At 36.6% G+C, this 13,402-nt stretch overlaps 2 protein-coding genes across 3 annotated transcripts; one reads left to right on the forward strand and one right to left on the reverse strand.

The window, feature by feature from the left end:
• The first annotated feature begins 1,533 nt into the window (after nt 1-1,533).
• On the forward strand, nt 1,534-9,053 carry LOC111789342 (uncharacterized). Of its 2 annotated transcripts, XM_023670077.2 has the most exons (3): nt 1,534-1,694; nt 1,864-1,970; nt 6,947-9,053. In XM_023670077.2, the coding sequence occupies exon 3, from the start codon at nt 7,008-7,010 to the stop codon at nt 8,793-8,795; it is 1,788 nt and encodes a 595-aa protein (XP_023525845.1). In that variant the 5' UTR covers nt 1,534-1,694; nt 1,864-1,970; nt 6,947-7,007; the 3' UTR covers nt 8,796-9,053. The 2 variants fall into 2 exon arrangements, with proteins under 2 accessions (XP_023525845.1, XP_086977349.1); XM_087121223.1 differs by lacking the exon at nt 1,864-1,970 and having other exon boundaries at nt 1,582-1,694.
• Nucleotides 9,054-10,041: 988 nt separating this feature from the next.
• On the reverse strand, nt 10,042-12,379 carry LOC111788853 (Tetratricopeptide repeat (TPR)-like superfamily protein). The gene is made up of 2 exons (XM_023669408.2): nt 12,232-12,379; nt 10,042-12,106 (listed from the first exon to the last, which is right to left on the reverse strand). Exon 2 carries the CDS (start codon nt 12,009-12,011, stop codon nt 10,272-10,274), a length of 1,740 nt encoding a protein of 579 aa, XP_023525176.2. The 5' UTR covers nt 12,012-12,106; nt 12,232-12,379; the 3' UTR covers nt 10,042-10,271.
• Nucleotides 12,380-13,402: the final 1,023 nt, after the last annotated feature.

The raw sequence follows: 13,402 nt of genomic DNA on the forward strand, positions 1-13,402 counted from the left end.
TGTAATAAATCTTGTGGATAGTTCCATGTTCGCTTAAGTCTGTTAACCATAGAAAGATTAAAACGGTTTTTCAATGCAAGTATAAGAAGCGACGTTATGTATGACATGTCTCATTGTGATTGAGTCATACCAATATATGTAGTGGCTTACGGGTGGATAGTCATGTTAATTTGCATGTTTAATTGGTGTAGTTGTGTGTCTATACTATAATATCATGGCATTGTTTATTGCATATCAAAGTAGTACATGAATGAACTGGGAGCACATCCGAATGAGAGCAATCTTAAGGATAGGATAACTAAGAAAGGTTTAAAAGAATTGTTCGATCATAGAAACCTCAAAGTTAAGCATGATTTGCTTAAAGCAATTCTGTGTTAGGTGGCGTCTCGGGAGTTTTCTTAGAAAGCATATGAGTAAAGACAAAATATGTTAAAATGACTTATGTTGGTTGATGAGTACAATTCTCACACTCGGAGCATGTGTGACTAGGTCATCAAGGATGCAGAGGAATCTCGAGACTATTAGATGTCAAATATGAATTTTGAACCCTGATCCAAATCAGAACGAGGCGTTACAGTAGTTGATGTCACTTTACAATATTAAATTATGTACATGACTTACGTCAACCAAATGTCAATAATAATATCATAACTTCACGTGTTCTAGAATCATTAAAATCAATAAACAAGGCACAATATGTGAGTTAATATTATGGTATTGATCTAAATTTTTTTTAGTTAAACGATATCCAATGTAAGAGGTTCAACCTTGTAACTTTTGAACGAGTACACATATTTTATGTAGAGATGTCTATTTAATCAGCTAATTGAAGACCTCTCTAAAATGAACAAAGAATTTTGGTTTAAACAAAAATCGAAAGAAGGAGGCGAGACTGATTTCTCTTCATTAGCTAACTGATTTCTCTTCATTAGCTAAACGGAGACGAGTACAAGAACAAGAATAAGGATTATATTCTCCATCATCGTCTTTTGTCTAACCTCGCCCTATCTCGTTTTTATATATAAATATAAATATATATATAATATATATATATATATTTACTTAATTTGAAGTAGGAAATCTATATTAATTATAAATCAACATTATATCATATTTTTCTTTATAAAATATTATTGAAAATTTGAAATTATTTCTTAAATTCTTTTTAAATAAATATATATAATTAAAAAAGTTATCTTATCGTGAATAATTGATGACATTTCTACACGATTCTCACAATGATAAATGGAAAATTCAGCGACGTTACGAGATTTAAATGGAAACAAAAAAAACTTCTTCCATATACACCTCAAATTTTATGGCAAGCGAATACTATAATTTAATTTAAAGTAAGAGCGAGAATAATTATAATTTAAAAATTTATTCTAAAATATTTTAGTTAATTTCTACTACAAAATTTATTAAATATTATATAATATTATATTGTTTGTATTTATCATTCCATCCTTCTATAAATATTTGAATATATAAATGTCACAGTTCCCTTGACTTTAATATATCGGAAATGACGCATATGCCCTCTAGTGCCTAACTAATTCACACCATACCCTTCTCTTCTCGACTGTACTCTTCCACTACGCCCTTCGCTTACCACTTCTCTCTTGTCGCCGTCGCCTCATCGCCGTCGCCACCGCCGCCGCTTCATCAATTCTCTTCCTCCTCCTTCTTCTCAGGTATCTCTCTTCCTATCTCGAATTTTCTTCTTTTTTCTTTTTACCAACTGACATTAATTAGTGTTTCAATTGTTTTCTTCTATCATCTGTAAATTTTCTATCGGAGAACCCAAATTCTTTCCTCGATCCACTTCCTTGCTTGAAATTAATTGTTGATTTTATTTTACAGTGTTGCTATCTTAAAAAGACATTTTGATATTTGAAGACATAGGACTACTGTCGCGTTTCTTTGAAGGTGTTGGATTCTGCGCGCAAATCAACTACCTTAGCTTTTAGGTAAGTTCTATTTTACTTCACTTTGTGGATTTTGCATTTTGGATTCTGTTTGAATGATAGGAAAAGTAAAATAGACCATTTTTAACATCTCTCTGGACTCTCTAACAGAGAATTATTGCATTGTATCATCATTGAGTAATTTGTGTGTTTGTCTTAAATGAGGGCTGTTCCCATATAGGGTAGCCGAGGATAAAATCTTCCCTATTTTTGCATCTTATTGCTACAAATAGAAGTTGAAATAATTCCGCTTTGTAGTCCCTTTTCTGGTGATCTTCTACTTATCTCATACTAGCTTCAAGCAAATGGTACTCTTAGAATCCTTTATCTGGAGGCTGTGGTGACATATTTCCACCAGACCCCATGCATTTGTTTTCCCTTTTTCCTTGAAATTTATGTCCGTTCCCTTCTTGTAGGGAAAAAGACCAGCATATAGTAGTTGGGTTTTTGTGAATATTCATGGTTGGGCAATGATATTTGTAGTATATAACTGAGGGGCTGAAATTCATGATTAGTGCTGAAGCTGCTGAGAACTGTTTCTGTAATAGAGAACACATCATACACGGAGGTCCTGAAGGGGCAAATTTTTTTAACTGAGACTGATAGAAAGGCTATAATACAAAGGGTAGCTATATAAACTCTAATCCTAATCAACTTGGATTAAAAGAACTTGTATTGTCCTTTGTGAACTTGTTGAAGGCTATTAGAACCAGTTTGATGCTTGGTTTGGATACGTATTTGTTTCTTTTTTACTGGAAAAATACCATGGCTATGAAGAAAATGGCACATAAAACAAAAGGGAGATGAGGCATATACTTAAAAAGATAGCCATAGGGATTTCATAAATTTCGTCCTAAAATAAACCCCCATATTTAAAAAGGTTCAGAGAAAAAACACTTCATAAAGTAGCCTTAAACATGTCATAGATCTCAATGTCTCATCGTCCCCACAGCTTGTCTGGAAGGGTGTAGACTTTCTTTTGTTCCAGACTTCCCAAAGTAGAGCAAGTAGCACTTTAACTAAACAGCCACATAAAAAGAAGATAAGCTATGACTATGAAAATATGTCAATTTTTATACCTTGAGAGGCCCAGTAAAGATAAGAAATCAAAGATGTCAAAGCATTTCTCTCTGTCCTTGAAGACACAGGGACCATACGAAAGTTCTAATAAAGTTCGGTCATAGAGTTTTTTTCTCCCTTGTGAAGGGATGACCAACCATAAAAGAAGAAAGCTCTCATGTACCATGTCATAGTCTTTTCTTCTTTTTTTTTCTTTTCAGAATCTAGGTCTTCTTAGGGTTGGCTGTAGCTTCCTGACAACACACTCCCTCTTGGCCCTCCTTCTGGGTTTTTCTCTGATGAGTGACCACTCGGGAAGTGAATACTCATCTCTGTTGTTGATGGTCTTGATTACATAATCCATGGTAGCTGGCAATGGATTGTTGGGGGCGAGAGATGAGAGAGAGAAGAGAGAGAATCATTACCAAGGTGAAGCCAACAAGCAATTTTACTACATGAAAGAGGGGAATGAGGCCCCAATCTAAAGAAGATACACATGGTTTTGCGATTACAATGTTCTAATTTGTCTCTTTTCTTTGCATTTCAGCTGTGAATCATTTCATCTCTTGTTAGGAAAGAAAAACTTACAAATGGGTATAACAGGGTTCTTTATGAAGCGCATTCCCACCGCCTGGGTGATATCCTAACAAGCTTCTTAGAAAAGCACTCACCATTTGTGCATTTCAGTTGCTATGAACTACCATATTTGAAAAGAAATATATTTGGTTGGGCTGTAATGGCCTCATTCAGTTTAATGGCCTGAAGGTTAGGCCACAATGGTCTTTCTCCAAGGGCATCTTTGTTTCTGACTTTCTCTGCCTAGAATCTGATATTTGTTTCTTTCTCTACATGGATCTCATCTTTATTTCTACCTTTCTTCACATGGAGTCTCCAAATTTTACTTTGCCGGATAGCTTTGTTCTATGTTAACCCATAATGCTGAGGGGAGCCTCTTCACCTTGTTCAGGCAAATACATGCTTCTTTATCTTCATTGCCTGGTAAGAACTGGGCCATGACCCCAATTTCCTAGACATTAGGTGCCCAAGAAGATGTAGATCGATAGCTTCCATTTGGAGAGTCCCAAAAGTAAGAACTAGGCCACCAATGTTCATTTTACGAGCATACTGAGAACTAAAGATATTTTGCAATGGATGCCCATAAATTGAAATTTTTTATGGTTTTTGTTAGATCTAATGCTTCCTTGAAGTGCTTGATAGTGGTGAAGGGATGTCGTTTGGTTCCCATGGGAGGAGATGAGGATGGTGTCTGACAAATTAAGTGATGAATGTGTAGGGATTTTTGCCAACATTTAAAACCCTTTAAGTTCTCTGCTCGATACATGGGATAACCTCCTAGATTCTATGTTTGGTAAATGATAATGGAATCTTCAAGGGTGAGAGAGATCTTATAAGACTATTTTTCTCTTTGGGCTTCAGTGAAAGGGTCTTTTTGTAATTATTCACAAGGTCGTATTTTACTTGATTGAAGCTCCCTTGATTGACTCCCTTTTATGTGGGCTTCATTTGTGTATGTCGGTGTATTCTTTTATTTTTTTCTCCATAAAAGTTCGGTTATTCATTTTTTTAAAGAAACACTTACTGAGACGGTTCACCAATATTTGGAGGAAGGATTAAGGCCTTGCCTACCTTTTATAAGAGAGTCCATCACCACCTTTATGAGGTCTCTCACTTCTTTCTGTCCTTCAACATTGCATAACTCATCAACTTCCAGCTTATATTTCCATCTGATTATTGACTTATTCTCATGGGATGGAGTATCCCCTGCCTACCTTTCATATCCACTTCAATTCTTTAGCCTTCCACAATTGCAATCCAAACTGTGTGAGTTTAATTTAGTAATGACTATAGTTCAATCCCACTCAAAGTTTGAGAACTACTTTTTTAACCCAAAACATCTTTTGTTCCTTATCCACTTCAATACTTAAAGGTATCCTTTTATTATTTATTTATTTTAATAAGATTTCAACTTTCAATAAGAATATACAAGACCAAATAACACAAAAGAACCCCTGTAACAAAAGATAAAGTACAATTTAAAAAGAAAGTACGCTGAGTTCCACAAGTTCTCCTGCAAACGTTTTGCTTGTGAAATCTTCCTTTCCAGCCAAGTAAATCACAAAATTGCATAATAAATAAGCAAATTGTCAGGGAACTTGACCTTGTCCTCTAGAAAGAGGATCCCAACTATAACATCAACACACTGTGGTGGGGAAAGGACAGAAGCATGATAAGTGATTTATATCCTTACCCTCACTACATAATACACACCATTTTGGGCCTAAGGCTCAAGAGGAGGTTTTCTAAAAACATCCGAGGTATTAATCATTCCTAAAACAACCAACCAATCAAATAATTGAATATTTTCTTGGAGATTTTTATTTTGCACAAGGAGGTGAAGAAAGAACAAGCTGAGGATGGAGCTGAAAAGGAGATCAAGTGAATAAATAGGACTTACAAGAGAAGCACCCAAATGGTTCGAAGGACCATAAAAGTTGATCTCTGAAACCAGGGGAAAGAACAATAGGTTGAAGCATAGGCACCAGAGATGTTCATTCCCCAATCTCACAACCCAAAATTTAAGATAATATCAAATTGGTTGTTGGATGAGAGCAAGGTCATTGAGTCCCTTGATTCCATTTAAAAAAAGTGATGACTTCGGACAGATTTGGAATGGAGGCCCTTTTTTTGTTCTGAACATTCTTTTGCTAGGTCTAAAAGAAGGTACAAGGATGGATTGTTCACTAGTCAATATATCTCTAAATTGGTGTTTGACACTAGTATTAAGTGTTCATTGATATTTCTGATTTATTGTATACATATCAATGAAACATAAAAAAATATATATATATCAACAAAGAAAATACCAATATGACCTTACTGCTACTAATGAGGCCTATAACTTATTTAAGAATAGTGAAAATACTCATTTATTTATTAAATTATTTCTTTAGATTTCTCGGTTTCCATGTTTTATTAAGGAGTATTCATAGACTTTAAATTTTAGTCATATATACGTGGCTATTTTCTTAAAATTTAGATCTGGACATTTTTTGGGACATGAACATTTGATTCCTATGGCCTATTTAGCTAGTAGTGGACTCTTCTATCTCCTTCCCACCCAGAGCACTGTTTGCCCTTAAAGTTCAATATTGAGCTACACAACTCCATTATAAGATTGTAATCAATAACAGCAACCTTGTTCTCTTGAAAATGCCAAACACAGGCTTATGTTCCAAAACCAGATCCTTTACATGGCCTCCTTTTCTTTTTGGAGCCCGAATCTGTTACATTGCTGGTAATGATCTTCATTCACATCTCAACCTCTTCCTCTAGAAGATCTTGATTTTTGGGAGCATCTTACTAAACATCTAATTGAAGGTGTTCAACTTGTTAACCCGTTTTTGGGTCAATTTGCTAACTTGAAATTATTAATTGTTCTGATACATTGGTCCCGAGGTAGATAAAAAATTTGAAAGGTTGGTAAACAATTGTCTTTCGGATGCATGGATTTTTTTACCTGCTTGATATCATTGGGACGATCATCATTATTGTACATGAATCCTCCACATTCTCACCTTGTGCAGTCATATTAGAACTGTAATATCAATTAATAAATTCGTTACATATGTTCTAATCATGTAAAATATTGTCTAGCAGTAGATTTGACTTACCTAATGCTGGAAAACTTCCATTATTTGCATAATTAAGTAGAGTCCGGATGTTTCTCTTAACAAAAGTAACCTGGCGTTCTGTAATTGACTGTAGTCTGTAATGTTATATTGTCCAGTAGTTCTTGTTTAAACAAAAGGATGTTGACAGTTTGTTTTGTTCAACTCAGCTGTTTATTATGGTATCCTCCCCTCTAATATGCACTACTTTCTTTCCCCTTTTGGTGGCAGCGTGCTACAGTAGAGTTTCTTATACTATTATGTGATGCTGGTGCCTGTCTTGCTCTGATAAATGGCTGATCATTCTTTAGTTGTATCTGAAACTGCACTTAGTCTAGTAGACCAAACCTTGGTTATTGGACAAGAATTTCCCGATGTCGAAACCTGCCGGAGAATGTTGAAAGATATTGCTATAGCCTTGCATTTTGATATTCGAATTGTTAAATCTGATCGTAGTCGATTTATAGCCAAGTGCTCCAAGGAAGGTTGCCCATGGCGTGTGCATGTAGCAAAATGCCCTGGAGTTCCAACCTTTACAGTTAGAACCCTACATGGTGAGCATACTTGTGAAGGTGTTCATAATCTTCATCATCAGCAAGCCTCTGTGGGATGGGTTGCCAGATCTGTATCAGCACAAGTAAGAGATAATCCACAGTACAAACCCAAGGAAATTCTCCGGGATATTCGTGATCAGCATGGAGTCGCTGTATCATACATGCAAGCTTGGCGTGGGAAAGAACGTAGCATGGCTGCACTTCATGGAACCTTTGAAGAAGGGTATCGCCTTCTTCCTGCTTATTGTGAACAAGTAAGGAAAACAAACCCTGGAAGCATTGCATCAGTTTTTGCAACTGGACAAGAAAATTGCTTCCAGCGCCTGTTTATTTCGTATCGTGCTTCAATATATGGGTTTATAAATGCCTGTAGGCCACTTCTTGAACTTGACAAAGCACATCTCAAAGGAAAATACTTGGGAGCCTTACTGTGTGCTGCTGCTGTTGATGCGGATGATTCATTGTTCCCATTGGCCATTGCAGTTGTTGATGTGGAGAGTGATGAAAATTGGATGTGGTTCATGTCAGAGTTGCGCAAGCTTCTTGGGGTAAATACTGATAGCATGCCTAGATTGACAATACTATCTGAAAGACAAAGAGGCATTGTGGAGGCAGTCGAAACCCATTTTCCGACTGCCTTCCATGGATTCTGTCTGCGTTATGTAAGCGAAAATTTTCGTGATACATTTAAAAACACGAAGTTGGTCAACATTTTTTGGAATGCTGTTTATGCTCTCACTGCAGCTGAATTCGATAGCAAAATCGCGGAGATGGTGGAGATCTCACAAGAAGTAATAACGTGGTTTCAGCATTTCCCTCCCCAGTTATGGGCTGTAGCATATTTTGAAGGTGTGCGATATGGCCATTTTACTTTAGGGGTTACAGAGTTGTTGTATAATTGGGCACTCGAGTGTCACGAGCTCCCCATTGTGCAGATGATGGAACATATTCGGAATGAAATGGCATCTTGGTTTAACGAGCGGCGTGAAATGGCAATGAGATGGACCTCCATTCTCGTACCCTCTGCTGAGAAGCGAATTGCCGAGGCAATTGCAGATGCTCATTGTTATCAAGTACTTCGTGCAAACGAAGTTGAGTTTGAAATCGTCTCAACCGAGCGGACAAATATTGTGGAGATACACAGTCGTGTGTGCTCTTGTCGTCGCTGGCAGCTATATGGTCTGCCTTGTGCTCATGCTGCAGCTGCTCTAATGTCCTGTGGGCAGAATGCTCAAGTATTTGCTGAGCAATGTTTCACCGTTGATAGTTTTCGCCAAACTTATTCACAAATGATATTCCCAATTCCTGATAAGAGCCTGTGGAAGGAACCCGGCGAGGGGGCGGAGGGCGGAGGAGGGGCAAAGGTTGACATCACAATACGCCCTCCCAAAGTTCGTCGCCCACCTGGAAGGCCGAAAAAGAAAGTTCTAAGAGTAGAAAATTTAAAACGCCCGAAAAGGATTGTACAATGTGGTCGCTGTCATTTGTTGGGACACTCTCAAAAGAAGTGCACCATGCCAATGTGACATTCGGTAGACTGTTGAATATATAACATATATGGTTCCCTCAGAAATGCAATAGAATTAGTGGTCTGTGCAATGTCAATTCTCCTGTAACCATTAGTTCCAAAATAAGATACCAAGTTAATTTTGGCCTGATTACATAGTTTCTTTCTAAGTTTACCATTCTTCCTCATCAACTGCCATTTTAAGGTTTCCCACTCCTTGTCACGATATCGATATGTATATTATTTATGAGAACTAATATATCTTCGTTTATTCTTCGCCCCTTCTCTTTCTTTAGCTTCATATTTGGGTTGTGCCAGCTTCTTACTTAGCCAAGGAACTTGATGAAAAAGGAAAAGAAAAGTAATATTGATAGCCATTTTGATCAATTATCAGCATATATCAATCAAATTTGTTTCTCATGACAACTAATCATGGCAAATAATAAGTGCACTGCACTCCAGTTTCTCAAGAGATCTCGCTCCAGTTTCTCAAGAGATCTCCAGATGCGAGAGATCACGCCCCAGATCCACCGCTAGCAGATATTGTCCTCTTTGGACTTTTCCCCGCTAGCAGATATATTGTCCTCTTTGGACTTTATCCCGCTAGCAGATATTGTCCTCTTTGGGCTTTTCCTTTCGGACTTCTCCTCAAGGCTTGTCCTCTTTGGACTTTATCCCGCTAGCAGATATTGTCCTCTTTGAGCTTTCTCTTTCGGGCTTCCCCTCAAGGCTTGTCCTCTTTGGACTTTATCCCGCTAGTAGATATTGTCCTTTAGGCTTTCCCTTTCGGGCTTCCCCTCAAGGCTTTAAAACGCGTCTTAAAACGCGTCTGTTAGGGGAAGGTTTCTACACCCTTATAAATGATGATTTGTTCTCCTCCCAACCAATGTCCCGGGAAGGTTTCCACACCCTTATAAATGATGATTTGTTCTCCTCCCAACCAATGTGGGACATCACATATCCAGACTCCAACATATCCAGACTCCAACCAATCGCTATTTTCTATCCAAAGAACTCCATTTTCCATAATCAATATACAGCCCAGCTTTTACTTACTTGAGCAAGTTATTGTAGAATCTGCCACTGACATCGAATCCTTTGATCGAGTTGATCGTGGCAAAGCTCAGCTGATTGATTAAGAATCAGGCTTAGAATACTCGCCTTTTCTTTTCTTTTAACTCTACTGTCAACCTAGCCATTCTTGGGAAATTCTCTTGATCAAAACATAATGCAGTCTCATCTCTCTACAAGAAGATTATTCAATCTAAGAGCAAGAATTATGTCTAACATAAAGAATTAAAGGGTTTGGGTTTTCCTTCTGAAATACAAAATTTCGTTCACATAACTGGAAACAGGATAGAACAAGACAGTGCCAATTATTAGCAATATCATCTAATATCACCCAGAAAAAAAACAGGTATTACGCGTGAAGGAGAAATACTAGAATAGGCTTCCATTTGGTCGAATTACTGGAAGAGCCTCCATTTGGTTGTGCTTAAGCCGCAGTGCTTAATTCTTCCTCTTCCAGATCCTGAACTGCTCGTATAAGACCCCTGGTAATGCCGTTAAGATGCAAACCATTTGCCTCCATTTCTTCAAGCAACTTCGTTGCAGTTCTCCAATCTAAAGCCTTCAAGCAAAGAGATTGGATCAACTTGTTGTACTCATCTGCGTTCGGCTGCACTCCGAAGTCTTTCATCTCACTCAGTAACTTCAACGCAGCGTCGTACTCTTCAAGTTTGCAGTGACTGCGTACAAGTGTGTGGTAGGTTACAGCACATAATTTAGTGTGCTTCTTCTTTGCCTCATCCAAGACTTTGTACGCCTCCTTCATTTGACCGCCATTTGCGTAACCACTGATAACGACGGTGTAACTGTAAACATCCGGCTTTAGCCCTCTACTCTCCATCAGTTTTATCAGCTCCATTGCCTCCTCTAAATCACCAGCTTTCGAATATCCATTAATAACAGTGTTGAAAGCTGCATTTCCTGGAGGTGGTCCTTCAGCAATCATCTTTAGAAGTAGAGTTTTTGCTTTGCTTGCATTTTTGTTCCTGCACAAACTGCGGATGACCACCATGTATGGTTTAATGGCATGTTTCCGCTCCTCCTTCGAAAAATCATTCAACATTTCCACAGCCAATTCAACAGTTTCGTCGTCTCGACAGAGAGAACTAATCAAGAAATTCACAGAAGACTGAGGTAGGTTCAGACGTTTTTCCTTTGCCAGTAAGTAAACTGAATGGGCATCTTTGGATTTGTTTCCCTTACAAAACCATGATATGATCTTACCAACTCTATTACTTTCAGGCAAGCTTCCAGCATCAAGCATTTTCTTGCAGATTGGCCAAGCCCAATCATAAGAAAGGCGCCTGCAAAGCGCTTCTACGGTAAAATAGTACGACTCGGCATTAGGAACACAGCCCAAACTCTCAAAACTGTCGAGCACTTCCAGAGCAGCTTTCCCTTTTCCCAACTTTGAAAAAAATGCTATCAACTGATTAAGAATCTCAGCATTCAACAAACCATTCTGCTTTTCACCAATTTCTTTAATCAAACCCCACAAAGAATAAGCATTTCTTTGCCGAAGATCACTGCAAACCAAGTGAACAAGAACATCTACAACACGAGTAGTTACTTTGAACTCTGGATCACTGTTCAGAGCCCAGCGGAAAAACCGAATCAAATTCTCACCCAAAATATGTGGGGTTTCGAACACCTTCAAAATAAAATCCTCATGAAGCTTCAATCCCATTTCGTCAAGACTTGATTCAAATGACCCATCAACGGTACTCTGAATCAAAGATAGCACACTTTCTAGCTGTTCTACATTGACCTCACAAACCTCCCCTTCTTCCCCATTCCCAGCAGAAACTACAATATTTTCCTCTAAGAGATCACTATTTCCCTCAATACCCACAGACTCCCCATCAAACTCATGAACATCTTCGCTAGCAACATAGCTCTCAACCTGCGTATCACCACCTTCACCAATCTCCACCGTTTCCGCTGAAACCGATTTAAAATTCTCTGACGACTCAGAATCCGAAGAACTAGAATAATGTTGAGAAAAATACCTAGAGCTTCTGAAGAAACAGGATCCAGGAACCGCGATCGACGTGCTCGAGTGTCGCAACTGAACTACAGAGTCGGATAAGGGCACGTCCGAGTATCGGGTTACGCTCCGAGAAGCTCTCAATAGAGAAGCTCTAACCGCCACAAGCGACCTCCACATTCTGTAATGGCACTCGCGATCTTCTCAAACACCAAAAGACTTCTCAGTGCGAATGGAAATGGTGATGCTCTCAATTTGCATCACCATGAACTTCACTGCCAATCAAAGCAATGAATTCAGGGACAACATCTTCGATATACAATCTTCGATCAAACTAGAAGAAACAAATCGACAACACAAAACAAAAAAACCAAGAATAGAGAAAAATTTGAGCACTTACCTCGAAATCTTCGAATGAAACAATGCGAAATGGAGATCGATGCGGAGGTTTAAGGTGCGGCGGCTAACCGAGAAGTGAAACAACAAACCAGGGTTTTTGCTCTCTCATAATTATTTTAATTCAAATATTAAATTTAAAAATACTTTTTTTTTTTTTACAAAAAAAAATAATAATAAATCTAAGCTATCATCTTAATCTTCGTCTATGGTCATGTTTATTTATTTATTTATTTATAATATTCTAATAATTTTTTATTTTAAAACTAATTTTAAACCTAAATAAAATGTAAAAGAGTGATACCACAATTTTAAAATAATAAATTATTTTTTAAACAAATTTTTTTAAATTCATCTTCAACTAAAATATTCTTAAAATTTTAAAAATTAGAGATTAAATTTATACAATTTCTCGCAATATTAAACCCAATTATTATTTATTAAAGTTTAAGGGTAAAATTGTTATCGAAATTAAATAAAATTGTTACAAATTAAAGTTTCGCGATTTAATGACAAAAAAAAAATAATAAAAAGAGAAAAAATAAGATTATTAAATTCGTTTGGTCTCGATTGATGGACAATTTTATAAATTTAAATTATAGAATTCGTTAATTTTATAATTGATTGATATCTGATAGAATTTGTTAAATTCTAACCGTCACACGAAATTAATAATTATGGAGTCATTTTATTCGTTTAGGTAACGTTATATTATTAAAATAATTTTTTTTTTTTGTTTAAATTTTAAAATACATGAACTTAAAGGAACCCGACAAATTGTAATGAAATATAAGATGGAGTAGTTACAAAAAAAAAAAAAAAAAAAAAAAAGTTGGCAAATAAGTGGAAAAGATCAACGCCACGTGTCATCATCCCCTACCTAATCATTTATTCTATTCTTTATTTTCAATCTTACGTGTCCAAACTTTGGACACCTCTTCAATTTTGTCATAGCTTTGATGGCTTACGTGGCATCTATCTAAACTTTTAGATTTATATTTTTTTTTTAAATATTTAATACGTCTCTGTAATTTTGTAGTTTTTTTTTTTTTTTTTTTTTTTTTTTTTTTTTTTGTAGATTAGATTATTTATTAAAAAAAAAGAAAAGACAGAATTATTAAGCATAAAATTTCAATTAATTTCTTTTATTAAAAAATAACTTTTGTTCCTTTAAT

Source organism: Cucurbita pepo, chromosome 2 (genome assembly GCF_057944985.1).
Source record: "Cucurbita pepo subsp. pepo isolate OVF chromosome 2, ASM5794498v1, whole genome shotgun sequence".
In the NCBI taxonomy this organism is placed as follows: domain Eukaryota; kingdom Viridiplantae; phylum Streptophyta; class Magnoliopsida; order Cucurbitales; family Cucurbitaceae; genus Cucurbita; species Cucurbita pepo.

What these genes read in the sequence shown, in the direction of transcription:
- LOC111789342 (XM_023670077.2), top strand. Translation starts at nt 7,008, where the DNA reads ATGGCTGATCATTCTTTAGTTGTATCTGAAACTGCACTTAGTCTAGTA.
- LOC111788853 (XM_023669408.2), bottom strand. Translation starts at nt 12,011, where the DNA reads ATGTGGAGGTCGCTTGTGGCGGTTAGAGCTTCTCTATTGAGAGCTTCT.